This window comes from Gallus gallus, chromosome 11 (genome assembly GCF_016699485.2).
Source record: "Gallus gallus isolate bGalGal1 chromosome 11, bGalGal1.mat.broiler.GRCg7b, whole genome shotgun sequence".
Classification (NCBI taxonomy): Eukaryota; Metazoa; Chordata; class Aves; order Galliformes; family Phasianidae; genus Gallus; species Gallus gallus.
Genome location: NC_052542.1, coordinates 18,418,739 through 18,445,320, shown reverse-complemented (window position 1 = coordinate 18,445,320; position 26,582 = coordinate 18,418,739). Strand labels below are relative to the sequence as shown.

Genomic DNA, 26,582 nt, shown 5'->3' with positions numbered 1-26,582 from the left:
AACCATCTAAAAACAAGCAATAATGTCTTCTTTGGGGGATGTTTGAGGTAATTGAGAGGAAAAGTGAGCTAGAGTTTTACTGTCACTTCCTCTAAAAATGGCAAATGTTCTGCATTTTACATCTCAGGTCCATATAATGTACCCACCTTTTGTGCCAACAAAGCACCGCTCTGTTCTCTTGGAGTATATCACTCTGGCTAAAACCAGACTGGCTGACCTCAAGGTTAGTAAAAATTGTCCCTTTGGAAAGATATCCTTGTAGATCTGTCAAAACATGAGCTGTGCAGTGACAGTGCCCGTGTCTGTGTAACCTCACACAGGTTGCTATAGAAGATATGGGGCTCTATGAAGACTTGTCTTCCACACACAATTCCGTGCAGGTACTGGTGGTCTATCCAACAATCTTCTCATCAGTTATGCTCTTCTTTTCTGTGGAGGTGTGAGTTATCCATCTGCCATTCCTACCAAAGTTGAGCATGCTGCTAAATCTTTTCCATCTTTAAGGCAGAGGAATTAAAGGTCATAAATATGGAAACTTACCCTGGATTTCATGAATATTAGGCCTGCGTAGAGGACAGATAGACCCTGATCAGTGTTCCCAAAGTCAGGCTGCAGAGGAACTCAACAATTAGCCAGCTAGTTAGTGGCCAAGTGGTACCTACATCAGCCACTTAGTCAGCATGTGCTGTTTGAAGCCAGGGAAGTGCTGGCTACTTCTTGCCCATCCTGTTTGGTGGGATGTGGAAAATAATGGCAAATTCTGTTGGTAGGAATTTAAGGAACAAAGGATAATCTAATGGTGCTGTATGGTGTGAGGAAATGAGGTTACTGAGACCGGGAGATACAGAGCCACACATCTGTAGGAACTGGGTCTGTGTTGGCTCTGCTGGTAGAGCAACTTATCTGTTTGGTGGTAAGAAACTGGCACAGCTTGTTAAGATGTCTTGAACAGAAGAAACCTGGGACAACAATCGTCTTGCCTGGAGTGCAGTTCTAGCAGCAGAGGCTGGAAGTGAAGAATATGAGTCTTAATTCCAGGTGTATGAGTAGAATAGAATAACAGTAAAATTCAGAACAGAAAAGGTATCATCTCTGTGATGGAATATTGAATAAATAACGTCGTGTTGAACAGGAATATCTGCTGCGGTCAGTGTAGGAGTTGGGTACAGAACTACATGAACTTTTGGGCTGACACAGAAGAGCTGTTGTATACAACAGCCTTGTCGTAGCATGCTGATGGTCCAGGTTTCTCTATCCTGCAGTTTTACACTGCTTATCAAGTAGTTCTAGTTATTCAACTGTGTTCAGTCACTCCCCTTCACAGCACAGACAACTATTAGTAACCCTGAATGAACAAGCAGGGTAGATTACCACCATCCTTGACTTCTCACAGTATCTTTCTCTCCTTGTTGCCTGTGTGAGCCAGCCCCAGGGCCAGGCACTTCGTGACGTTGAAAAAGCCCTTCAGATATTTGAAAACACAAGGAAGATCCCAACATCAGTGATAGAAGCCAGGTACTGTGTGCTTCTCAACCCTTCTTATTTTTATCTTTGACAATAAAGGGAGGAAAAAAAGAAAAAGCCAAGTCCAAATCAAAATAACAACACAAGAGAAATTGAGGAAGTCAGCAAAGGAGGATTTGGGAAATTCTTTCCACGTTACTCATTTCCTCAGTAGTCATCTAAATTGAGGCAATTTCTGCAGAGAATGAAGAGGCAAACGCATGCCAGCAAGAGAAGTCCACAATGACTAGAATTAAAACAAATAATAATTTGGTTTGTGGTTGATTTGTTTGTGGTTATTCATGCCACCATGAACACTTCTCTGTTTGCGGGAACCAGCTTCATTTCTGACATAATGAAATGGCACTTCACAGCTTCGGCTGTTAACATTTTGTTTTCTGCCTCAGTATTTTCAGGCGACCCTATTACACTTCCTGGTTCCTTCCTGCCCTGCTCAGGCCACGTGTGGTTAGTACCTTTTTCTTTGGATCCTCCTGCTTAGCAGTCTGTTTGTAGAGAGGTGACTTGCACCTAACCTGCCTGCCTTTCTGTTGCAGCTCCCTAAGGCCCCGGATACACGCATGGCCTTCATAGATTCTTTAAAAAGGTATTGAGGCTCCCCAGTATTGTGTCCTGAGCTTCTGGACTTTGTCTTCTGAACATCAGCTTATCGGAAGCTTTACACCTTGTTTACAAAATGCTGTCGGTTGGCCAACCCTTTTGGCAGGGCTTCGTGGCCAGACTTGTTTGTGGCATGCAGGTTGTGGAAGGAATAGCTTTTCTGTGTGGGTAAACGTCTTCAGTTCTGTAATTAGTCCAATAGCTGCTCTAAAACCATGATCTGGAAGGAGTCCCACGTAGCCCTTTGCCCGCAGGCCAGACACATTTTCATGCCAACTTTGGAGAATGCTGCTGAACGTAAAATTTCAATAGGAAGATGAGCCCCCCTGTGAAAAGCTCTGCTTTCTATGTGGAGAGGAGGTGGGAGGAAGGGGAGGATGAAAGCTGGGTGTATGGTAATGCTTCTTGAGCTGTTCTTAAGAGACAGCAGGGTAACGTCTTGGGAGATGGCAGCCCCTCTCAGAACTCAAGCCCATCCCGTGTGCATGTTTAAAAGCACTATTCTGCCTCGCAGAAACAGCTTTATTTTACACCCAGTCATTCCTCTGTAACCTAACATGGAGAGGAAATGTTCACAGTGCTGCCTACGAATGAGACATTCAGTCCTGCCTTGTAATTCCAGTTTGACCAAAAAAAGTTGGGTCTTTTTAAAAATTCAAGTTGTAAGAGAAGCTGCAAAGTTATTCTGCCTGCCCAGCAGGTATTGGAGGTTGGACTTGGATCTCCATCACAGTAACATCTGAGATGTGTGAATACTTCATGGCACATAACTTGGACTCCTACAGTCTTAAGTCCTACAGATCTCACACACCTATGATAGATGAAATAGGCATTAATGTGTGTGTGCTGTCTGTAGTATTGTTTTGGGGCAGTGTGTGTTACACTTGCATAACACTGCCAAAGCCTTGGATATACATTTCTGGCCCTCGTGTCAGCAGATGATTAAAAGAAATGCTTCAGATGCTTTGGAGCCTCTAATTACGCTTCATAGCAAAGCTGCTCCTTATGCTTGAATTCATAAAGATGAAGGTTGAATGTGATTGTGTTGTATACTAAATGTCTTTTTTTCATTATGATTTTAGAGCTGACAAAATACCCTCCAACTTGTACTCCACATACATACAAGCCTGTCGTGCTAGGAAAGAGAAAATGTTACAAGGTAAAAGAACAACAGATTTACTTACCATCACTTTGCAGGACTGTTAATATTGGTGTTGATGCTCTCATACATTGGAAGATTTTCAGCATGTGGCTGCTGGTTATGTCTTTCTGTGTAAATGTGTGTGTGCTCTTTGTGTCACTGAGGCATGAGATGCTTGCTGCTGTAGTGGCTTCCCCTGCCTGTCCTGCCGTGTGGGATTTCTGCAGTCTGTAGGCAGCTCTGCACAGTGCTGAGGCTGCAGATGAGGCCTGAGCTGGCCGATTTAATTCCAGCCCCAGCACACTGCCATGAATCAGCGTTTGCAGCTTGAAGGCTTCTCTGCTGCGCCCATCCCTCAGTGGCTCTGCTGCTGCCTGACCTCACCGTTGTCCCCCTGGGCTGCTGTATGTGACAGTGCATGGTGGGGGAAGGGAGGGCGTCTAATTTCATCTCCCATCACTGCAGCCTCACTGCTGGTGCAATAGGTGTTTAATGATCAATCCCATCTTCCAGCAAGTGGCTTTTTCAAACACTTGCATCTTACAATGGGTATCATCTCCAGCACAGGCTTATACCGGATTCTTCCTGGAGCACAGTGGTGGTATTGTTCTCTGTGATGGGCTGCTGCCCTGCGTGCTCGGCTGTCTGAAGCCTCCTGGAGATGCTGTAGCTCTGAGACGTGACCGAGCAGTCCTGTTCAATCGCAGACGTGCAGCAGTCTGCCTGCGGGGGTTGTCCTGGCAACGGCGGAGCTGAGCAATTGCTTCGTGCAGCATCAGCAGCATCCCGCTGGGCTGCGGGGTGCTGCGGGAGTCGCTGTGTTGCCAGTGACCTCTAGCGGTACAGCCCGCTCTGTGCCCTGCACCCTGCGCTGCCCGGCCTGCTGTCCCTGTGGCCCCCGCGTCCCTGTCTGCCTGTGGGGCTCCTGCACTGACCCAGCCTTTAGGATTCCTAGTCAGCTGTAAACCTGCCCTGTTTGCTGCTGCTCCTTCTTGCTCACAGGGGTGACTCAGCACTGCTCGCACCTCCTTGTTTCGCAGTGAGGTTTGTAACAGTTCAGCGTTAACCTTGTTTGCTTCCCTTGGCGGTGGTGGAGCTATTCCTGCCCCATGCACAGCACTGTGCTCCCATCTGACCAGATGCACTGGGTGGGTTATGGCTCTGTTCCTAGTGGGGAAAAGGAATTTCATTTCCTTCTTTTAGACAAAAGAAAGCACCGTGGTGGTGTGTAACATCTGAAGACGTGACGTGGTGTTGGGGTTGGGGAGGGAGAAGCTGATGATGTGGGAAGTTTGCATTGCAGTGTTTCCCTCTGTGTTTTGAAACTGTGGTTCCAGGCTTTAGAGGACAGCAAATGTTTCCGTGTGGGGCAGAGAGCTGGAGAAAATGGAAAGGAAACTGAAAGGAGACATCTTTTGTTGTTTTTGTCTTTAAAAGATGAATTTTGTTCTGAAATTAGGCGTAAGCTCATAAATCATTAATCAAGGAGCACACTTTGAATGTAAAAACAAGGCTGTGTATGTGGCAGGCTGACAGCTTTTTGGGGAGATCTGTTACAATTTCTAGGAAAACATATACATAATGATTTCTGCAGAAAAGGTGTGCAGAGACTGCTGAATATGTTTTATAAACCCACTCGCTGCACAAAGGATAATGTAAGAACTGGAGGAATGTAAGAGTGATGAGTTGGGCTTCCCTCTTGTTTCTTCAGATGAATCCAAAGTGGAACCCAGCCATTCCAAAGAGCCTGCTGAGCAGCTGAAGGCTGAGCTGGATGCACTGAGGGTGCTGATTGTGGACCAGGCTAAACACGAGGGTATGGAAGAAGGCAAGCTATAATTACCCCTAACTGACTGCTATATTCATGAAACATGGCTAATGGTAGCCAAAGCAGCAGTAGTAGTTACTTCCCACTGGTGCTTGAAGATGCAGTCTTTCAGATCAGTATTATCCAGCTATGAATATGTAGGTTTCATGGTTGAGTTGGAAACTTCAGGTCTGCATCTCTGTGATGAGTGCTCACCTCTGCACACATCTTTGCTGAGATGGGCAGCTCTGTTCCTGGAGCTTGCCTGGTGACTCAACCCCCGCCTCCTGCAGGCTGTTTTCCTTTTTTTTGTGTGTGCTCACAGTAGTACTGTGGGGAAAAAAAACAACAACGTTGTCTTCTAAAATGAAGATGATTGCTGTGTTCCAGCTAATATCTTTCACTCATTACAGCTTTTCGTAGCATACTTTGGGTTCTGATCAATTAGAGTATATATCTCGCTCGTTCTGTTTCATGTAGAGTCATAAATCTTTCATGCCCTCTGTCCTGCCTCTCCTCCTCCTGTTACTCTCTCACAGATGTGCCAGCACAGATTGCAGTCATTTCTGACAGACTCTCCAATGTGTTGGGTCACAACAGTGATGAGAATGAAGCTGCCATTCTGAATTCCCGAATCCAAGTTAATGTTTTTGACCCCCAGCTGGAGCCCTGCCACCAGAGTGTGAGTACCATCCGTTTGAGATGAAAAGTGGTACGTTGGGTAGGTACATCTGGGTGGCACTTGTGGAAAGCTGCTTTATCTGCAGCAAACAGGAAATACACTTCTCCTTTTGTCTACTCTGTAGTGCCCTGCAAAGACTGTGCCCATGTTTTAACCTCCTGGAAGTCATTGGATGTCTGGTGGAGAGATTAGAGATGCTTTCCATTAGACCAAGGCTGTGCTGAGCTAGGTTTTCTTCACCAGACTTGCCTAAATACTTGCTGTATGTTGGGATTATTCCTGAGCTGCGGTGGGCTTAACTTCCCATCTCCTATTAGTGCCAGTGGATCTATAAAACTTGGGGAAACAATATGTACAGAGCACAATTAGATCCAGTTATCAAGGAGGCAATAGCAGCGTCTCTTATTCCAGGTTGTTGATCTTCTACTGACATCTTTCTGCCAAAACCTGATTGCTGCTTCCTATTTTAACCCTCCGGACAGGTAAGATGCAAGTAAAAGTGTAGGAAAATGGAAATGGATTAATACAGTGCAATTCCAGCCTTTGTCCCTAATGCCATACCTAATATGAAACGTATGAGACATTGGAGCTGTGGACATAGGAAGAGCAGTGTTATACACCTTCTCTCTGCCTTGCTTCTCTTCTTCCCCCCAGAACTGAGTTTGATTCTGGCCTATGTGAGGGAGGAGAGGTGGCACACATCCTCCATTGCTGCCCTGCTTTGGAAGGCCTCTTAATGCCACCCCCTTCACAATGCGACAGAAGACTATCAGTGTTACAGTCAACATCTCAGTGGAAAAATGCTCTGTTGAAGAACACCAATGTGCTGACAAAATGTCTGAGCTCCCCACTGCTGGCAGCGCTGTGCTGGGTGGCTGCTTCTTTGGAGCACAGCATGCTTTGGCAGCCAGTGCATCTTTACCTCTCTTCTACACTGTTTTGCCGTGGTGACACAGGAGTAGGCAAACCTGTTTGAAAGCCTGTACGAAAAGGAGCTGTGATGAACAAGAGCATTCCAGAAATGTTTTTCTAAACTTAACCTCCCATCCAATATCCTCTGAAGTTGGTTTGTTTTCTATCAGCTAAGCAGGAATGCCCCATAGGAAAGCCCTTCCCTTCCTCTGATTTTTTTTAAAAAGGACTTCATCATATTACTTCTCTATTTCTCTTCTTTTGTGTTACGTTCCTGTTTATTGCTCTGCCTCTGCTCCTCTTATGCTAGCCATCTGAAAAAGGCATCTGTGCCTCAGGGAGCTTCCTCCCCTCCTTGATGTTGTTTCAGAGCTCTTCTTTGATTACATATTGTCAATCATTTGAGGCAGGGTACTGGTGGGGATTATGCCTTTGTAGGGGTCCTCAGTTCAGATGCTCTAAAAATGACACTTTCCTTGAGCCTATAAAAAGAATGGTAATTACCTTGTATTTCCAGGCAAGTACAGCTCATATTCATTGTGTTTAACCATTAAAGAACCCAAACACTTCCTCTACTGGGGATAAAAAGACAAACAGTAAAATGTTCATGTGGTTTTTACCTTCTTCAGGCAGGGGCCGTGTCTCTCCTTGTTTGTGAAGATGATATGTGGACATAGGAGTCTCATACCTGCCCTCCTGGGGAGGCTCTGCCAGCTTATTTATCACCAGGTTAGTTTTCCAGACAAAGATCCTATGGTTATAGAGTGCTAAAGGTATCCTGGCTCCGTTTCCTGAGCTGCAGGGCATATACCTGTCTGGACTGCACAGTGAAGGATCCTTACTAGCTTTCAGGCTTCCAAAGATTCTCATTTCAGAAAAATAGCCTGGGCTTGCTCTCAGGAATGCAAGTGGAATGTTTTCCTGCAGAAGTGCTGCTGTGGTATGGTAATTCATTCTGAGATACAAACATGTTTAATTTAGCTGGTGCCTCTCAGCTGCTGAATTGTTATAATTGCACTGAATTGGTCAATGGATAGTGCCAGTGTTCCTCTACTTGATTAATTGAGATTTTTCTGCAAATAGCTGTTCTGTTACAAATGGAACACATCTATTTCTCCAGTTCATTATTTTCTTTTGTCTCGCAGGGTCCTTCCCTGAACGATGCTCATATTTTAGGACTAGCTGCTTTTATGATCCACTTATGTGAATCCAGATCTTTAATTCCTGAAATAGAAGCTGACTTTGGGATTTCTCAACCTGTTGCTGAAAAGGTCCTTTCCATTTCCGAGTTCTGGAGCTGCTTGCTAGTGTGCAGGACGGAGGAGTCACTTTCCTTCTGCACGAGGTGAGCTTATACCTCTGCCATGTTCTTGCTTCCCTGCATGATGGCTTAGGTTTGGCACAGGAAGGGTGCTGGGAAAGCTCCTGTATTCTTGTGGAGGATTTCCTGAGCATATGTGGGTGTATGCACTGCATAGAGGTGCTACCCAGACAGACTGATGGTGGCCCCACATGACGTAGCACCGTGATGGCTGATGCTTGCCAAAGAAAGGACTGAGTGGATGCTGTCAAAGGCTTCAGCTTAGTCGCTGGTTCTAAAATTTGGGCCACATTTGCATTTGGATGCACACAAATAGAAATGGCCTTAAAACTAAGCAGGTTTTGAACATGTTGGTTAAAACCATTTTTAATGCTCAGTCTTTGCTCTGACTTTGGATTTTCATGATTGAACCAACCTGATAACCAAATTCTTTCTCTTTCTTAATCAGGTTCTGCACAGCAGCAGTATCTTATCTACTGTGCAAGTTCTCATCCTTTTCTTGTGATGACTTATGTGCCTTGGTTCCTCCTAGTCTTGTTAAAAAGGTAAAATGAAAAAAAACCCCATTGCTTATGAGAAAAATCAGTTTCAGTTCAATTTCTCACTGCAGACTCCTGTGGAGCTGTAACTTCTACAAAGAAAGCTATAAAAGTGCATCTTGGTAGCCTCCCACCTTGCATTCTGTGTGTGTTTGCTTGTTTGGCAGCTTCACACAGAGGCTGCACCAGGCCCTTCTTGGAAACGTGCATTGTTTTTCTGCCTGTTTCAGTTGCAGTACTTTGTGCCACGGCTAAGCTTGGAAGCTCGGGGAATCACGAGCAAGGAGGATAAGGCTGACCTGGTCTGGAGTTCCCTGACGTGTCCTTCTCTAAACTACAGAAGAGCCAGCCTCTGTTTATGGAAGCAAGCACGGTTTCAAGAGCTTTTGAAGGAAAAAGCATTCCAGGTGTAAATCTCTCCCGTGGCTTAAGTTCGCAGTGAGATTCTCATTTCTCAGCCCTGCCCTTTACAATTTCCTTATTGCTGATAAAAGCTTCATGTACAAACTTAGCACCTGAGAAGTTGGAGTGACGGTTGGAGGACGTTAGATGTGGTCAGTCACACGCTCAGTGTTGTTGATGGTGATGATAAGGCAGAAAGAGAACTAGAAGTGAAGACTGTGTCTTGTTTACTGGCAAAACCACAAGGTTTGATGCAATATGCCACATCAATCAGAAAATTATTAGGAACGGTAGAGAAAAAGCCTTATCTTCCCACTGTGTACCGTCCACAAAGTGATCTGAGCCAGGTTTTGCATTCAGAACTGTCAAAGGGGTGTGCTTGTGTGTCACTGAGATGCTTCACAGACTTGCTTTCAGCACATTTGCGGGTTTTAGTGGGTCTTCAATTTAGATTTTTTTGCAGAGGAAATGGTTCTGGAGCTTCCTTGGCTTCGTGCCTCCAGTTTAATCTCTCTTAATCTGTACTGGATTGCATCTGGGTGTGATCTCTGATCTAAATTGCTTTTTTCCTCCAGTTATCTTTCAAAGAGTGGCTGCTGTTGGAACTAGAAATGTACCCTGAAAAGGATGTTCTTTCTGCTTCAGAAAGGTAACCACAGAGGTGCTCTTCAAATGGGGCTACTTCAAGATCCTTTCCCACTCAAATTAGGAAAAAGCATTTAATGTTAGGAGATTAACAACAAAGTAAATAAGTAAGGTTCTGTGGGACACAAATACCTGTTGTCTACTACAGGCTAAAGCAATGATTACAAAGCTCAAGCAGCACTGGGGTGAGATGTGTTTGAACTTGAGAAGTTCACCAATATATCCTTTAGCCTGCACATACAGCCCTTCCAAGGAATTTTTCATAAAACCTCCCTATTCCCAGCAGCAAGAGAGAGTTCACACCTGGACATGCAGTGTTCTGGTGCTGTGTCTGCTATAGCACTTAACTTGGCGGATGAGCTTCCTTTTACATTAAGGTTTAAAAAAAATAAACCTATTACAGCACTTAAAGTTTCCTTACCTTCTTTTCAATACTGCAGGCAGGATTTCCATTACTGGGCTATCTATCAGTGGTATCTTCCAGCACCTTCTGCTTCTGGTGGCTGTGATGGAGACCTGGAAAAGGCATGTGGCATCATTATCGATTGCATTCTGGATTTCTCACAAAGGTATTCTGTATCATGACTTGCATTTCTGCAGGAGCAATGGTTCTGCTAATGGCCAGGCAAACTAGGAGCTGTCAGCTTGTGTCTTACATGGGGACATAATTTCCCCGTGGTGGAAGCAATTCCCTTCTTACAGGTCTGGCTGCAAATGAAAGCTGGGAGGTGTCTCTGTGTGACTCACTGGCCTTTGCATAAGAATCTTGCTTTAGGTGACAGAGATCTGGATCTGAAGTCACAGATAGAGTCCGTAGTCTGTGTGTCTCTTTTAAGTTGAGTTTGTGTTTGTATTTGTTTGGCCAGACAAGCGTCAATGCCCTTGGGAAAGTGGCTGAAGCTAGAAAATAAGGAAGGAGGGTTAGAGGAGAGTTACTGTCTCACCTACAGCTTACTTAAAGAACATTAACGTTAGACCTTTGTGCTTGTGTGAAGCCATTTGATATTACTTGAATTATGTTCTCCTTCTGGGTGAACAGGGGTAGTTACCTGGTGTGTCTCTTAATTTCAGGTTGGACCTGGGCAGCTGTGGCCAACTGAAGTCGGTCAGTCCTGATATTCATTGCAAGTTGCAGGTGAGTTCAGATTTTGAAGTGCATCTGTGTCCTTGAACTTGGCCAAAGATTCTTGTTATGTCAGCATACATAAGATTGACATTCAGTTCTCAGATGTAAGCAATGGCATGGAAATAGAGATATTGATCTCTTTGTATTACTTTGGAGAATCATAGAGGGTTTGAGTGCAAACTACTGTGCAGCCCTGACAAACACTGTTTCCTCCCTGCCCTGCCTTATTTAGGAGATGGTACTCGAGCTGGGCTGTAGGCAAAGGCCAGTTTCTGGGTGCTTGGATGCAAAGAGACACTTCTTGTTTGAGATTCTCCAGGAAAGGCTGAAAGACAGACATCGTGGTTCTGCTTTGGGTGAACAGCTGTGGAGGCAGCAGGAGCTGCTGCTGCACAGAAGGTAAACGCAGACCTGAATGGCTGGGAATGCCTTAAACAAATGTGCTGTTATGTTGTGTTGTGTACTTGTGCAGCTCGGTAGCCTCCCTTCAGAGCCCACAGCACATGAAAATAAATGACACTATGCATCCTGGTAACAAATGTGCAAGAGATGCTTGTTCCCAAGCACCCACATGGTTTAAATGCTTCTGTGTGCCATCCTGGGATTAAAGTTACCCCTTTAGATGGACTGGATTTCCATGGCCAACACATTTGCGGACTCTGTTTACAGCCAGCAACACTCTTAATGCCACCGCCTGCAGTAAGCATGCTTATATGACTTGCTGCTCTAAGATAAGCATGCATTTCCACTTTTGAGCCATCGATAACACCTTTGAAAGTGGTCTGTGCATCTCACTGAAATGCAGATTCTTTTCTGAGCAACTGGGAAAATTCCTTGTATGGTTTCTGTCCAGATGTATGAGATCTGTTGTGTTTGACATGCTCACAGACTGCCCCAGATATCAAAGTCATGTGCTCCGAGAGCACGGACTCGCATCTTGATGACAACTTTGGTTTTGTTTTTCTCTTCCCTGCCTAAGGATTCTGGTGGGGCTCCCAGCATCCACTCTGATTGTGACTTGTCGAAAAGGAAAGAAAACTGTGTTGGACTGTGAAGATTTTTTTCATTACGTAAACTCAGAGCTGGTATGTGTGGTTAGCCAGATAACCGTTTCTTGCTGGTAAATGCTGTAGCTGGAGACCTTAAGCTCGTGCTTAGGACAGAAGTTAAGATGCAGCTAACTGAACTTATATCAGAACGTGGGGAATTTCAGCTTCAAAAACGTCCCTGTAGCTTTCTGGGGTCTTGCAGAGCATTGTTTGTGCTCAGGATAGTATCATTTCTATCTATTCATCCTGATGGACAGCATTTTCAAGCCCCGAGGCACAGGCAGATACTGCTCCTTATTCTGAGACCATTAATCAGACTGCTTCTGCTGTGCACAGCAAGCAGGGCCATCTGATGTGCTGGGACTGTAAAGCTCAATCTAGCAGTGATGTTGTTTGAGAGAGAAAAGGTTTGTGTAACCTGAGCTGATAGCTGGGGTCTCACCGGGTGATTCTGTGCTGTTGGAATCTGCTTGAAGAAAACAAGATTTCAGAAAGGAAGGAACGAAACCTTTTCTTTCCTCATCTTGCTGCAGAAGAACATCAGTTCCAGGGGGTATGCGCTTTCCTATGGCATCACTGCCCACTTCTTCAGGGTAAGTGCTGCCTTTGTCATTCTGCTCTATTGTCCCTGCCAGCCAGAACAGCTTCTTTACTGGGATACCTGACTGTATGCTATTCTTAGCACTGAGATGTGCCACTTGCACTGTTGTGTTGAGAATCACTGCTGTAAATTGCAAACAGAAGAGCAGTAGTCCAGGGAAGTGAAGTGAATTAACAGGAGGAATTAATGGTAGAGACTAATTTTAATACAATGCAGCAATGCAGGTGGCAGAAGGAGAAGCCGTTGGGTGTGTGTTTCTTTTGCAGGGCCATGCTGACCCCTACAGTTATCTTTGATTAGTTAACATAGGGGTTTGGGAGGTACTTCAAAGCAGCAAAGGCATAGGTGTGTAGTCATCCTGTGATATATCCTCACGCAGGGCCTGCTGAATGCCAGCTTGGACTGTGAAGAGTCAGCAGAAGGGGTCAACGATGTTCTAACAACGTGTCAAACCAAGTGTCCCATTGTGCTTTTCTCTGCAGTGGTAACCATTCATGTTTTGTCCTTATTTCTAACATCAGATGTATCCTGTGTGTCTATTTCAAGTGCATCTTTTAAACTTCACTTAAGGTAAACTGTGAAGTAAGGGGTAATTCTTAATGCCCTTGGAAAAACGCAGAGTGTTTCAGTATAGCCGCAGTATCTCTGATCCCAGCTCTGGACATGCAGGAGTAGAATGGAGGAACAGAGTTTAAGAGTGAGAAGCCAAAAGATAGGAGTACATACCAAGCAACCCCAAATCCTGTAAAGCACTCTTCCTTTTCTCTCCATGTTACCTTTCACACACTGTCTCACTTGGAGGTAGTTGTTTTTGTTCCATCTTAGAAGTGCATACATCCCCTTTGTGGAACAGCAGATTTTGAGCTCCTTGAGGTCCTGCTAGTGGAATTTCAGGGCCCCGTGGTACAAACTGTCATGGACGACCCACTTGGCATTGCCAGGATTTGAATCTTCTTGTGTTTATTATGTGTGTGTGTACATCTTGGGCTTCTATGTTAAGGGGAGAAACAAATCTGTCTCTCTGACTGAGATAGCTTGCATTACTACTGCAAACAGCTACTAAGCATGCCACTGCTAACACTGCTGGTTTCTGGCTTTCTTCCTAGCTCTGGTGGCCACGGTTGGAGCCACTGCTTTGCTCTCAGTGGAAGAGACTCTTTGGTGCTCCACTTCCAGAAGAATTGGAGAGACTGAGGGAATACCAGTCCTCAGCAATGGGGTGCGTATGAGGAACCCGAACGCTGCTCTGATGGACAGGCTCCCTGGAAGCCTGTTCTGAGACAGGCTGGATTTCAGCAGGCAGAAAGAAAGAAATGCTAACATGGGTTGGGGCTTGTAGGACAGCTATAGACGGATTCCTTTGTAGGGTTCAAACTCAGAATAGGTCATTATAATCATTTAGTCTGGCCTTCTGCGTAATATGGGTCAGAGTGTCTCACCATAAGGAAAAGAGAATCTTTTTAGAGGAGACTGGAAGGCAGAATCCTTGTTAGACAAGCACTGGAAATGGCCTTCAGCACACTGTTGAGTCATTCATTCAATCAGCCACACCCTTCACTCCTTGGATGTGGTGAATTTCAGATCTCTTGAAATTGCTGATTGCTTCTCAGCTGTGTCCTTCCCTCTCCATATCATTCACCTGTGATAAATCTGCTGTCTGTTCAGCATCCTGCAGCTTTTCACCAGAAGCTGGAAATCCCATATAAGAATCTCCCTGTGGATTATCACAGGCAATAAGCACGTGATTCTGTACTATTGTACAGAGATAACTAATTAGCTGCCCAACCTCTGATAAGGGAGATTTTGGGAGGCTGCTGTCTGTTGCTATACCTTTTTACTTTCCCTGAACAATCTCCACATAGCATTCAACAACAGGGAGAAAGTTGGGAAGAAAAAAAAGCTTTTTCTTTGGCCCAATCACAAACTGAAGCACTTTGCCACAGCCCTTGAATCCCCTCCTCATTTACAGCTAGGATTCTTTCTCTCAAACCATGACCTGCTGGTTTTGTTTCCTAGCTTCCTTTCTTCAGGACGGGTTTTCCCTCTCTCTGGTCCTCCTTGGATTTCTGCTGCCTTCCTCCATTGCACTGTTCAACAGCAGTCACCACGTGGAAGAGAGAGAAATGCACTGAAGAGGCTGGGAACTGACACAGAGCAGGCAAGACTGGACTCATTTTAAATGTCTGGCTGTTCTCCACGCTTAAAAACTGAAAGTAGAATGTCTTTTCCTGAATACCATTTCTCAGTTAGACCCTGTTGTGAAATCTTGCTGATGGCTCCTTGGTAGAACGTAGCTGTAAATTATAGTTACTAAATATTTATCCTACAGGCAAAGCTGTTTAAACTTTGAACTTTTAACTCAGATGCTGACTTCTCTGTGAGGTCACTGAAGATTATTTAAACAGCTGCTCTAAAAAACAGGGACAGTGCTGCAGAGGAGGAGAGTTTAGTCCATGGCTCTCCAGGATCACTTCTCCCACTGACAAAGGAGAAATCCTCATTGATCTTCATTCTGGAAGCTTGGCAGGAAGGCTAAGGAGATACAGCAAGCGTCTGTGAAACAGGAATGCATGTATTTTTAAGGGCTGGGAATCCCAGCAATGGGAGATTTTCAGTTCTGTTCCAGGAAGTGCATCTGCCATTTTACCCTCTGTGCACTGGAATTCCCTGAAGCCTTCTGCTGAGAAGGAAGTTGGGCTGCTGTCCTGGCAGCTGTGTGTGTTGATCTAGAGGAGATAGCAGGGACCAGAGCTCAGAATGGGGAGTGTCTCTGCATTGAGAAATTCACAGGTAGCTCTTGTTTATGCAGAACCTGTGCCTCACGACTTACTCTGAAGTTTTAATCCCTGGGGCAAGAGTTGTGGTAGCAGCTCTTCTTGCTGTGGCATCGAATCCACCATTGTTTATGCTGCTCCAGAGCCAAAAACTATTAATCAGAAGCTGATCTCACCAAGGTGATACATGCATTTAGTACAGGTGAAATAATGACAGCTTTCACCTTGAAAGTCTGCCTTAAGATAGGAGGAGGACACTGGGAAGACCTGAGGTGTAATGTCTCTCTGCTCTTTTCCCTGCCTTGGCCTGACTGCTGTGTGTGTGCATGCAGTCCTGCTGTGCACACAGCCTGCTATCTGGCTCTGCCCTCTCCCTTCTCAGAGGGCAACAGGAAAAGAAAAGAGGTTTCATTTTACAACTCAATGGGTGACACAAATAAAAGCATTACTTTAACTTCCCAGGGTTATAAAACCACTGTGATTTGAGTAGTAGGGATCCAGAGAAGCAGAGACGTGTGGCAGGACATGATTACAGTGTGCTTGCTGAGATGGGAAGCTGCACAGCATCTCCTGGTGGCATGTAGGCTGTGCACTAAGATTGACTCTCTTCCACATTTACATTTGTGGTAGCTCGCTTAGTTTTCCCTGTATTTGGGATAACTTCCCTTTTTTTTTGTGTGTCTGATTTACTTGCTTTTAATTTCATATGGGATTTCCTCTGAGAAGCAACGAACCAAATCAGGCCCCAGTCTGTCTACTTGAAACATGCTGCCTTCATCTGGAAACAGCAGCAGTGCTTGTAGTTCATCTGAGTCCATCCTGGGAACGCTGAATTTCTAGTGATGAAATGTTATTTCCTGACTGGAAAGTGTAAGTTCTGACTCATCACCGCAGATACAACTAACAGGCACTCTCTTTTCCTTGCAGCTCCTTGTTTCTCTGCTGTTCTTCTCACTCATGGATCTCATCTCAGCAAAAATAGCACCAAAGGTAAATTCAGCCCTTAGGGGATTCTCATGACACCAAATATATCAGATCAGCTTGGTTTGCTGCCTAAAAATGCTTTGTAAAGTGCTCTAAAAGCTGGTAGCTTGCTCTGCCAAAAGGAAAGGATCTGCAATATCCCAGACAGAGCCTGCTGAAAGCCCTTCTGTTTCAGATTGAAAGTGTATGGCATTTCACAGGAGATGGGGTCTGCAGCAAGGAGGAACACGGGTTTCCAAATGATTTAGTGCTGTAAAAAGGGAGAGCAAAGACAAGAAGGTTCTTTCAGCAGCTCTGCCCTAAGCCTCCTCCTGCCTATGAATGTGTGTTTCTGTCCTTTGCCATCTTCTCCTCTTTGAAGTGCAACCGTTTGTGTAATCAGCAAACAGATTGGATCAGGGAGCAGATTCAAGTTAAAAATAATCATTTGGTCTCAGCCTTTCTCTGGGGGAGTCTGGGGGAAGAGTCACTGAGAAAAGAACTATCTTGAGCAAACAGATCTGGGAGGTTGTTCTGAGTAAAATGAGTAATGCATAAAAGCTCTCAACTGTCACTAGAGAGGTTAGAGGGGGGAAGTTGGCTCTGGGAAACCAAAAGGGTGGGGTAGATGCAGAACTTGAGTATCTGTCTAGAGCAAAGCTGGGAAGCATGCTGCTGACGAGCTGGTTGCTCATCAATACTACTTCCTCTGCCTTTGCAAATGATGCTCAAATGAGCAACGCTGTGACTTGGTTTGGTGATGCAGTCTCCTGCATTGCAGAAGTGCCCGACTGCCCCGAGAGGAGCTCAGCCCCCAGGTGAGGGGAAAGGCTTGGGCTAAATTCACAGCTGTCCTCTATTAAAGCATTTCATGTGCATTTCATGTGATCTCTCACTGAAACTTTGCTGCTTCGATACAATCAAAACCTATGACAAACCAGACCTGTCCTTTCTGACACCCAGGAAGGTGTGGATTTTCAGACATCTCTGGAATGGGCCCTGGAGATCTTGCAGTGCCTGGAAGAGAGGGGCATATCCTGGCCACTTCTCTTCCTGTCAGCAGAAGAAGGTGAGTCAGTCTTCCCCCAAGGAGTGAGAGGGTGAGGTTTAGTGCTGGACAGTAATGCTTTCTCTCTTTGATTAATCAGTGTGCTTGTGAGAAGGAACCCTGGTGCCTTTGTGGGCTGCATGGAAAAAGTTTCATTAAAAGCTGCTTCTACTCTGCTATATGCTGACCTGACTGCTAATTAGGAGCAACTGAAGCTCAGTGTTGTTTCGTCTAGTAGGAAAAGCCTAAAAGGAACAGCTTTCTTCTGCCAGGGTCACTGCGCCCACCGTTAGGGCTTACTGTGTGCTGGGAAGAAGCTGTGCAGACCCTGCATTAGGTAGCAGAGGACCACTGAAGGTGCTTAATGCTTTTTTCTGACTATTGCAGGCTCTAGAAAATACTCTGTCCTGCACAGCGCAGCCTCAGACCGCCACAGCCGGCTCCTGCCTGTTGCCTTCTACAGGTAATGTCCTGCTGCTTTCAGAAGGAATGTTTGTGGGCAGGATGTGGTTGGTGACTGACATGCACTGCAGCTGGCCTGTTGGTGAGCTGAGCTCTTCTGTTAGCTGTGCACGGGAGAATACCGCATCACAGCAGGACTGCTGTTGAAGAATCCCTTTATACTGTGCTAGAAGTTTCCCTTCGTCTTTGTGCTTCTAACAGAAGTGTCCCTGGCTGCCTTCTCACGTGGTAGCCCTGTGCACAATGGGACGTGTAAAACAAGCAGGAGCTCTAGCTGTATTTACCCTGTGTCTTTCCATTTGAGTCTAGCATGGAACCAGCACTGACTGGGTGGTGCATGTATGATTTCCCACAGCCTTACCCCTGGCTTTCACCACAAGCTGCTCACCAGAGAGCATGTCTTCCTTTACGTGGCACTCAATCTCTACATCCAGTTGCTTCAGCTCTTTGTGGAAGGGAAAGACCTGCCCCAGCCTGAGCAGGTAGGACACAGCCCAGGCCCTGCAGAGCACGTGGGTGAAGCTCAGTCTCTTTCTTCCTTCTCCTAACTCTGAATTGTATTTGTGATCCATTCCCAACGCCACTGCCAGCATCCCTCTTGTTCTCACTTTCCTGTACAAAGTAGTGGTATGCTGTGGAGCTGCATTTGCAGGCATGCAGCTTGAGGTGGAGAGAACCTTGCAGGTGTTGCTGTCCTGGTGCCTGAAACCTAAGATGCCTCACTGCTGTCTTGTACAAGACCTTAGGATGAATGCAGACAGTGACTGAGATATCTGCCCAACTTGTAGCTAGACCATAGGCACAGCATAATGGTTCTTTTTCCAGTTCAGGAGGCAGGGACTGGGACTTGAGAGTGACACTGCTCTGGGCTATGATCTGCCTTGTCTCTGCTGCGTTCCTCAGGCAGATCCCTTAGAAGTGATCTCTGCAGCCCGGCGGTTCCTCCTTGGTGCAATTCCACGCTGCCCTGCCAAAAGCTTTGGAAACGTAGGACTGGTGCGTGAGTGCTTCCTCTTTTCTCACTCTGACGTGACTGCTCACTGACACCATGTCTATCTTTCGTGCCACACTCAAACTGTACTGGTGCTGCCTGCTTATCACACTGTATGCAGTGCCTTTCTGTAACGCCGGAGCGGTGGAGGACCCCTGCTGTTCAATTAGTGCTATAGCCACAGCTGTCCTCCCTCCCCTGCTGCAGGCTCCATCTTTCTCAGCAACATTAACCATTACTCTTTCGTGCAGTCTTGCACTTGCCACTTGCTTAATGCTCAGTCTTAGGTAAAATATCAAGCACGGTTAAGTGACAGGTGTTGAAATTCCACCCCTCCACCGTGCTGGCTGGCAGGAGCCCGTTATTTCTGCCTGAGTCAGCGACAGCACCTCTCCCTTCTACTTTTGCACATTGCTGAGAAGCAGCAAAATGATCTGCTGTTGCTGCAGCTTTCTTTGAGGAAGCAGGAGCAGGTCTAACGCCATTTACTCTCTCCCCAGTTACTGGAGGCATGTGAAAAACTTGACCCAGAGGTGGGAGCTGCCCTCCAGCACTTCTCCCAGCCTGCTGCAGCCATGGAGGTGGATGAAGAGCTGTTCCTGTTCTGAGTGACAGTGACACCGTTGCAGGGAGCAGGCTGGGCAGAACACACTGCCTACAGGTGAAGGGAAAGACACCACACTACTTTCCCCACTAGCGCTGTTTCTGTCCAATTACTTTGTAAATAATTTATTACAAGCATAACCATGAAGCTCTTATTACAATAAAAAGTAGGTTACAAACTTCAGTTTAGACTTGCTTTGGGATTTTTTTTTTCTTTCAAAACAAAATGCCTGCTTTAAGTTGCTCCACTGTCATACGTACCCTTACAGCCACCCAAGGGCCATTCTGAGCAGGCAGCAGCTTGTGCAGGTTGGGATCAGTTGTGGGCCAACTTTGTTTCTACAACTGTGTGCATGGGGAGAAGGGGGACAACAAAGGGGTGCTGCCAAACATCCACTCCCCTTGGATTAGACAGACTTAGTACAACACTGCTGAATCAGACGTGAGCATGGAGAATCACAGCATAACAAGCTTTTTCTGAGCAAGCTGAAGCTAATTCCATTGAGTTCTTTGGAGACTAAAATGTAGATTAAAAATCTCCACTCTGCCATATAGTTTCTATGGGACCAGACTGGGAAAGCTTCCCCATCCCCCTCAGGTGGGCTCTTGCTGTGCAGTCACTTCTGGCTTTACTGCCTGGCTTTCTGAAGTCCCTGATGTATTTAAGAGGAGAATGGACTCTGACTCCAAGGGCTTGGTTTTGTCCTGAGTCTGGGTCAGAGGGTGCACCATAGACATGTGGACATTAAGGTTATGGGCCTTCTCAAAACGTTTCCCACACTGGTCGCAGGCAAATTCCAGCTCTGTCTCCGCTTTGTGTTTGGTCATGTGGTACTTGAGCGATGCTCGCTGCCTGCACTGGAAGCCACAGATTTCACACCTGCAAGGCAAAGCACGGGCTCAGCACCCAGCCCAGAGCCACAGCCTGAGCCCAAGATGTTTGTCACAGTGACTAAGCCCACATTTTCCTCCACTGAATAGGAAGCAGAAGCTCCAAGAATACGGCAGCCTTCAGCAGTTGGCTTAAAGCATCTTGTAGAACCACCCAAGTCAAGGAGCATCATCATTCTCAGGTCGGTGGCTCACTGCTTGTAGCTGAGCATTCATCAGTTGAACACCAAAGAACAGACATAGAAAGGGCAAGACTTGCTCAGCAAAGGGAAGCTCTGAAGCTGGGGCACACACCGGGGAAGTGGATGAATATTTGAAGTGTCACAGAATTGCACTGCACTAAGGACACTAAGAGCTCAGCACAGCTTCCCGACTCCTATCCCTTTTCTCAGCTAGGAAGGTGTGATGAGGTACACTTACTGGAGGGGCTTTGCTCCCGAGTGCCGCATCTGATGGACCGAGAGGTGTTTGCGTTGCTTAAAGGTCTGCCCACATTCATCACAGATATAGTTGCGTACCTCTGCAATGGAAATGAGGAAAGACTCACACACTGTGCTGATTTCTTAGCACATGAAACACACAAGCAGCTGTCCACGGTTCCTAGGGGAGCCTGAATTCCTCCTCTTGCCTCAAGTCCTATATGTGAATGCTTGCTGCAGACTTGTATGTCAGGAAGACAGTTCTACATCCCCCACAGTATTGCTATGGCACCTACAAGCCTTGTACTGTGAAATACTCCATGTTGGTAACACCTGTACTCTGTGATGAGAACCTGTGGAGACGCACCTGTATGAATGAGCTTCACGTGACGCTGTAGGTACCGGTCAATCATGAACACCTTGTTGCAGCCTGGATGAGGACAGGGCCTCTCCCGAACTTCTTCATGATGCTCTTTGATGTGTTTCTGAAAAGAAAGGACAGAGCTTCTAGCTGCTGGTCAACAGGCACGGACTGGGGCTGTGTTTTCTCCAGAGGAAAAAAAAATTGGATCCCACAATAAACGAGACACCCATCTTAGCAGCCTCGTGCACCAGCACTGCTTCTCTGTGAAAAAGCAGGGATGGATCTGGGGGCAAATCTGGCAGAAAGAACTTTACAGGACACAGCAGAACTCATTGCAAGGGCTGCTGCTGAGGCACTGGCTGGCAGGTTTGAGGAAGGAACAAAGCCTGCGCTTACCTTCATGCCATCTGCCCCCCTGTAGACAGCTGTGCAGCCCTGGTAAGGACACTTGTAAATGGTTGGCAGCTCCTCCCTGCAAAGCAGAGGCTTTCTGTCAGCCAGGGGCCTGGAGCTGGGGCTGCAGCCTAGCCACAGACTGCTCCTTATTACCTTTCACATTTGATTTTTTTTTTCCAGCCCGGTTTTGGCCCTGGCTTCTTCCTTACTTTGGGCTCTTCTGCCTTCTTCGCTTCTTTGCTGTCGCTTTTCTTGCTAGAAACCCTCCAGGAAGGAAGAAGGACATTTGTTTAATAACTGATGTAGATTCAAGATCTCCCACCTAATTGTCCCTGAACGTTACACCGGGCCTGGGGGCTTAGCCTGGCAGCAACAGGAGCATGCTGTCAAATGCAAGCAAGCCACATCGATGCATCTAGTGCAGGGCCATGCAGGAAAACAAGCTTGCCCAGCTGAGCCCACCCCATCTCCAGGAAGCAGAGGTGGTGCCACCCCTCCTGCTCAGCCACACAGCTGACCACACCGTGCTGCACAGCAGGGAAAGCCCCTCACTTTTTCTCAGGGTAAGGCTCGAAGGAGTCGTCTGAAGATTGCACGTTCCTCTTCTCCATTTCATCATCGCTCAAGAAGTCTCTGAGAAAGAGAGAAGATGCCCTTTACCAACACAGGACTTGGCTGACACTTCAGCAGCAGCAGTAACATGTTCTTCGTTTCCAGCATTTATCTTCCCCACAGAACAGCATAGCAACTGAGGCTCCACGCGTTCTCCTCCCCCACAGTCTCCCAAAACAAATACAGCCCCCAAACACAGCAAATAGCAGAATTGGTTCCTTTTAGGACTAGATCTCTGTAAGAATCACTGAACCACTGTCAGGAGAACAAAAATGGCTGTTTCTGAGAGGCTCTGATGTTGTAACTGCTTCCTATACTAAGAAAAGTCATTTTGTAGAGCAAGACTGTAATAGAAATGTCTGGCACAGGTTAATTAAGCTACAGGTCATTCAGTATTTCCTCATACAGAGCAGCCACATCTTTTTGTTTGTTTTTAAATCCCAAGCTACATAAGAAGCAATTAATTCTGAAGCCAGGAAACAGGCAGCAGGTTCCCGTGGTGCTTTTAACATGACAGCTGACAGATTCAGCTGACACACCAAAGTAAGCTTGCACTTGGCCCCTCCGTACCTCCGCTCAACCAGCAGCTGTTTACACACCTCACTGGATTTGGAGGGCTCAGCCAAATCTTAGCTCAGAACAACCACTAAGCAGCCTGCATCCCACTCGGGCTTCCTGTACTCTCCCTGTGCACAAACAGGGTGACTTCAGAGCAGCAGCTCCTGCCTGTGAGCCCACACTGACCGCTCACAGCTGCGGAGGGGAACCAGCATCAGCCCTACCAGCACACAGCCTGGAGCAGCAGCTCTGCCAGCACGCAGAACCACACAGCCCCACGCTGCCCTGCCGTGGCTGCTGCTACCCCAGAGCATGGGGCAGCGCACAACACAGCCAGCTGTGCCGGAAGCAACCAAGAGACATCACACACTGTGCGTGCAGCACGTGGGAGAGAGCCGAGTGCTACTACTGTGGCTGCAGAGAAACCACCCTGCCCCTCAGTGCCACCTCCCAGGGCCTTCTGAGGACCGGGCTGCTCGTGGAGAAGCTCTCCGCAGTCATTTCATACTCGCAAAGAAGACATTAAGGCTATTTTAAACCCACTCTTCTCTCACCCCTCAGAAAGGTCACTGAACTCGTCTTTTACCCGCTCATCCGACGTTGCAGACAGAACCTGCTTCCCACTCAACTGTCCTAGGGAATGAAGGAGAACAAGGTACGTTACTAGGAAAAGCAGTGAAAAGAAGCCAGAGGCAGCCGTTGAGAAGGCACTGATTTAACTCATGGTGGCTCATACTGCAAAAAAGATGTGCTCCAAGACAAGTTAATGATTATTCAAAATCAAAGTCAATGTCTCATGAGCTCTGGGAGCATTCTCCCTGCATCCCAGGCAGGGAGAGCCTTTACCCTGCAGCTCCCACAAGCATCTTCTGGTTTCCCAGTCACTACTGCTCTGCAACCCAAAGACTCATTCCCCAGTGAATTATGACTACCTTTTCTCTTTCCAGCAGCAGACATATCATGTGATTGCCAGAGCTAAACAGATCCCAACTTCTGTAACTCAAAATCGGTGTTAAGTCCCAAATTTTAGAAGAGAGGAGAACGCAGCAGCAAACCTGCATGAAAGCAGCCCAAGAGCAGGGCTGCCTGTGCAGACAGAAGCGCCTCCTGGGCCTCACACTGCTCACATTGGCTCACAGTGGGGTGGGGAAACCCCCTCCCAGACTGACACAGACTGGGTTTGGATTGATCCCAAATAACCACCCGGCAAACAGACAGAACGGGACCACTCTGCACCACTTGAATGGTACGTGTCCCAGGTGAGAGCAGGGCCACACGGTCCTGCCAGACATACACAGCCTGCTGAACAGCCACGTCTCACCCCCTCATCAGAGAGGAAAACAATGTGCAGAGGCAAGGAGACCAGCTTGGCTGCACAACAGCTGGGCCAGCCAAAGCTTCACATCCCCCTTCCCTCTGCGAGACCAGAGGTGATTCTCTGGGCAACCAGCACTTCTGAGCCATAGTTCAAGTACCCTATCAGTCCCCAAGGAGGGCCACCCAGGCCCAGCGGTGCTCCCTGGGCAGATCTCTGCCTTACCCAGAGACCTGGGGGAAGATCAGAAGGGAAATCCCTTACCTGTGGTACTGCTCAGTGGTGACACGGGCTGGGGCAGGGCTTTCTCCTGTAACGAGGCTGTGCTGTCCAGCTGAGAATGAGATGAATCCCTGTTCTGCGACGGCTCATTCTCCAACTTCAGTGGCACTGTTGTGGTCCCTTTGTTTGTGGGCTGCTGACAAGGAGTTGTCCTTACTGGAGCATGCTGGGGTTTGGGAGCAGAAACAGCCTCGGCATTGTCTGCCCCGTTGTCCGTCAAGCGCTGCGCCACGCTCTTGTTCCACTCCCGTTTGACAGCCAAGGCATTGTCAACAAGCACCGTGCTACAGTCAGAATCCGTGTCCATGATGTAGTCGTGCCCGTCCCCGCAGCCCCAGACGGCACGGATGATCCCGCAGTACTCGGAGGACAGCACGCTCTGCAGGCTCGGCACCGACTGGCAGCCCCCGGCGTGTGCATGCGCCCACGTCACCAGGCTGTGCAGGCACTGGGGGCTGGAGGTGATCAGGTCGACTGTTGGAAGGGGAGAAGCAGCAGGCACAAGGTCAGTGCCTGCAGACCCATTCCTCCTCCACACCCGGACCAAGGCACATGGCACCAGGCGAGGGAGGCACCCTATGGACTGCTCTTTGCATCCCCACGTATGCTGGAACCACCCTGCCCTCAACACCCCCGGAAACCAACCCTTCCCTGCTGGAGGAGGCAGCCCTGTGAGCAGCTACTCACCCAGACAAGAGGCACCTCCTTCCACGCCAGGCTGGGCCGGGGCTGCGCCGCTCCTGCAAAAGCCAGAACAGCACTGATAGCATTAGAGGGACCATACGGAACGCAGCAATTCATTACTCCCAGTAACTACCAGGAGCACAGAGATGCAACGTACTTTCCTTTCGACTTGACGTGGCCCGTGGGAGACGCATTCACCCTCTGAATAAACGTCCTGAGGACGCTGCGGCACTTGTAGAACTGAGCGTGGCATTTCTTGCAGACGAACTGGGGGAGCGCGGGGTCCTGGCGCACCGCCACCCCGACCAGCCGCTGGAAGTCCGTGAAGAAGACCTGATCCACACGGCGCTGCTTCTCCGAGTTCTCCCCCATCACAGGGACCTTCCCAAAGGCGTTGCGCAGGCTCCTGGAGGAGAACTTCCCGTGGCAGAGGCGACAGTATCCAGTGCTCAGGGCTCTGCCAATGCCTGCGAGAGAAGGACCGGATGCAGCCGCACGGTGCCTGCTGCAGGAGCACGCAGCCAGCTGCAGCCCGAGGGCACTGGCACACTGGAAGACAACATCCCCATCCCTCGATCCAAGCCAAGGCTGCCTTCAAAGTCCTGGCTTCAGCAGCAGCACAGGACAACCAGGAGGAGCGAGACCTCTGTGACTCAGCGCAGAGCAGGGACTCCACACCACCACCCACAAACCTATGACGCCCCCTGCCCTGCACCCCTGTGCAGCTGTTCCAGACCTGACTCTGATGTCCTCAAGGCTCTCACACATCTGTGCTTCCACCAACACTGTCCTCCAGCTTTAGTGCTTCTTTTCCCACTCCGCTGTTTATCTCCAAAGCATTACCAGCCAGCAGCCACAGCCCTCAGTGAGCCGGAGCCTCCACAGATCCCAGCCTGCCCGGTGCACCGTTCCTATCACCCTAACGGTCCCACAGCCATACACAGGGCACCAAGGAGGAGCTGCATTACCAGGGATGGAGCGGCCACTGCCCCAGAGCACAGAACGATGCCACAGCTCTGCTCCAAGGGCACTGACCGTGTGCTTCCCCCATGGCGGCTGCTGCGCGGGGACTCCCAGCTGCACGTAGCACGATGACAGCCCTCACTTCCTCAGCAGCAATGCACACAGCTACCAGCCCCAGGGACCGCTCGTGCGCAGAGCAGAAGGTGAGCCCCACCGATGCCCCCCAGGGCTTCTTCCTGGTGTGTTTCCAAGACTTCCCCCCCCAACCTACATCCCTACCCCCACTTGAAGCCACTGACCGCAGTCAGATCAAGACCACGGACTGCAGCTCAGCGCCCCGGGATGGGGCTGCTGCTCCCCACTGTGCCCCCCCTGAGCCCCTCGGAGCCCCACGGCCAGAGCGAGGCTGAGGCCTGCAGCTCTGTGCCCTATGGCCCCACTTACGGGAGCAACTGGTGCTTCGTGCCGCTCGAGACCTCGCAGCCACCCTCACGTCCCCGTGCCCGCGCCACGCCGAAGCCCCCCGGCCGCACCCCAAGGCCCAGGCCCGCCCAGTTCTCACCTGCCTCCGCCGCCCCCCCGGGCCGTGCCCAAGCGGAGTCCTCTGCCGCCACCGGGGCCCACCCCGCGGTCGGTTCGGGCCCGGCCTCCCCCTCCGCAGACCCCCTGGCCGCGGGGCGCTTACGGGGCTCGGGGGAGGCCGCAGCGGGGCCGCCCGCGGCCGCCAGGAACCGCCCGCGCCGATCGCGCTTCATCGCCGCTCACCGCGGGCCCGGCGCGCCGCGCCCCGCCTCTTATGGCGCCCCCTTGTGGGCCGGAAGACCCGGAGCTGGGCTTCCGGTGCATACCTTCCGTTTTTAGGTCCCTTCGGAAACCCTCTCCGGCTGCACTTCCGGTTTCATCCCCTC

General features: G+C 48.4%; 2 protein-coding genes and 1 long non-coding RNA gene across 26 annotated transcripts in view; 1 reads left to right on the top strand and 2 right to left on the bottom strand.

Moving 5' to 3' along the window:
- Positions 1 to 19,374, top strand: part of FANCA (Fanconi anemia complementation group A) — a 35,745-nt gene extending 16,371 nt beyond the window's left edge. For 10 of the 24 annotated variants that reach the window (XM_046899512.1, XM_046899509.1, XM_046899508.1 and 7 more), the window contains 28 exons: positions 128 to 223; positions 321 to 380; positions 1,427 to 1,515; positions 1,911 to 1,971; positions 2,061 to 2,110; positions 3,207 to 3,283; positions 4,977 to 5,081; positions 5,612 to 5,754; positions 6,166 to 6,236; positions 7,296 to 7,395; positions 7,812 to 8,011; positions 8,436 to 8,532; positions 8,757 to 8,933; positions 9,504 to 9,577; positions 10,014 to 10,142; positions 10,645 to 10,708; positions 10,932 to 11,098; positions 11,679 to 11,784; positions 12,282 to 12,341; positions 12,729 to 12,833; positions 13,456 to 13,568; positions 14,366 to 14,507; positions 16,051 to 16,113; positions 17,050 to 17,155; positions 17,522 to 17,597; positions 17,952 to 18,078; positions 18,422 to 18,592; positions 19,088 to 19,374. In XM_046899512.1, the coding sequence (XP_046755468.1) occupies positions 128 to 223; positions 321 to 380; positions 1,427 to 1,515; positions 1,911 to 1,971; positions 2,061 to 2,110; positions 3,207 to 3,283; positions 4,977 to 5,081; positions 5,612 to 5,754; positions 6,166 to 6,236; positions 7,296 to 7,395; positions 7,812 to 8,011; positions 8,436 to 8,532; positions 8,757 to 8,933; positions 9,504 to 9,577; positions 10,014 to 10,142; positions 10,645 to 10,708; positions 10,932 to 11,098; positions 11,679 to 11,784; positions 12,282 to 12,341; positions 12,729 to 12,833; positions 13,456 to 13,568; positions 14,366 to 14,507; positions 16,051 to 16,113; positions 17,050 to 17,155; positions 17,522 to 17,597; positions 17,952 to 18,078; positions 18,422 to 18,592; positions 19,088 to 19,195 (2,937 nt within the window). In that variant the 3' untranslated portion in view covers positions 19,196 to 19,374. Of the gene's footprint in view, positions 1 to 127; positions 224 to 320; positions 381 to 1,426; positions 1,516 to 1,910; positions 1,972 to 2,060; positions 2,111 to 3,206; positions 3,284 to 4,976; positions 5,082 to 5,611; positions 5,755 to 6,165; positions 6,237 to 7,295; positions 7,396 to 7,811; positions 8,012 to 8,435; positions 8,533 to 8,756; positions 8,934 to 9,503; positions 9,578 to 10,013; positions 10,143 to 10,644; positions 10,709 to 10,931; positions 11,099 to 11,678; positions 11,785 to 12,281; positions 12,342 to 12,728; positions 12,834 to 13,455; positions 13,569 to 14,365; positions 14,508 to 16,050; positions 16,114 to 17,049; positions 17,156 to 17,521; positions 17,598 to 17,905; positions 18,079 to 18,421; positions 18,593 to 19,087 lie in introns of those variants that run through there. The other 14 variants (NM_001398182.1, NM_001134359.3, XM_046899496.1 and 11 more) reach the window with 9 other exon arrangements.
- Positions 220 to 10,283, bottom strand: LOC121111700. The gene is made up of 3 exons (XR_005863003.2): positions 9,995 to 10,283; positions 3,309 to 5,402; positions 220 to 1,006 (listed from the first exon to the last, which is right to left on the bottom strand). It is a non-coding gene; the product is annotated as an uncharacterized LOC121111700 (long non-coding RNA).
- Positions 19,290 to 26,448, bottom strand: ZNF276 (zinc finger protein 276). The gene is made up of 11 exons (XM_414213.8): positions 26,237 to 26,448; positions 24,869 to 25,178; positions 24,715 to 24,767; positions 24,010 to 24,501; positions 22,985 to 23,063; positions 21,813 to 21,893; positions 21,414 to 21,524; positions 21,261 to 21,336; positions 20,868 to 20,985; positions 20,502 to 20,601; positions 19,290 to 20,070 (listed from the first exon to the last, which is right to left on the bottom strand). The coding sequence occupies exons 1-11, from the start codon at positions 26,427 to 26,429 to the stop codon at positions 19,785 to 19,787; spliced, it is 1,899 nt and encodes a 632-aa protein (XP_414213.3). The 5' UTR covers positions 26,430 to 26,448; the 3' UTR covers positions 19,290 to 19,784.
- Positions 26,449 to 26,582: the final 134 nt, after the last annotated feature.

Coding starts and splice junctions, on each gene's coding strand:
- ZNF276 (XM_414213.8), bottom strand. CDS start 26,429: ATGAAGCGCGATCGGCGCGGGCGGTTCCTGGCGGCCGCGGGCGGCCCC. Junction 23,064..24,009: donor ACCACTGAGCAGTACCACAG/GTAAGGGATTTC, acceptor TTCATTCCCTAG/GACAGTTGAGTGGGAAGCAG. Junction 21,894..22,984: donor TTCAGTGACCTTTCTGAGGG/GTGAGAGAAGAG, acceptor TCTCTTTCTCAG/AGACTTCTTGAGCGATGATG.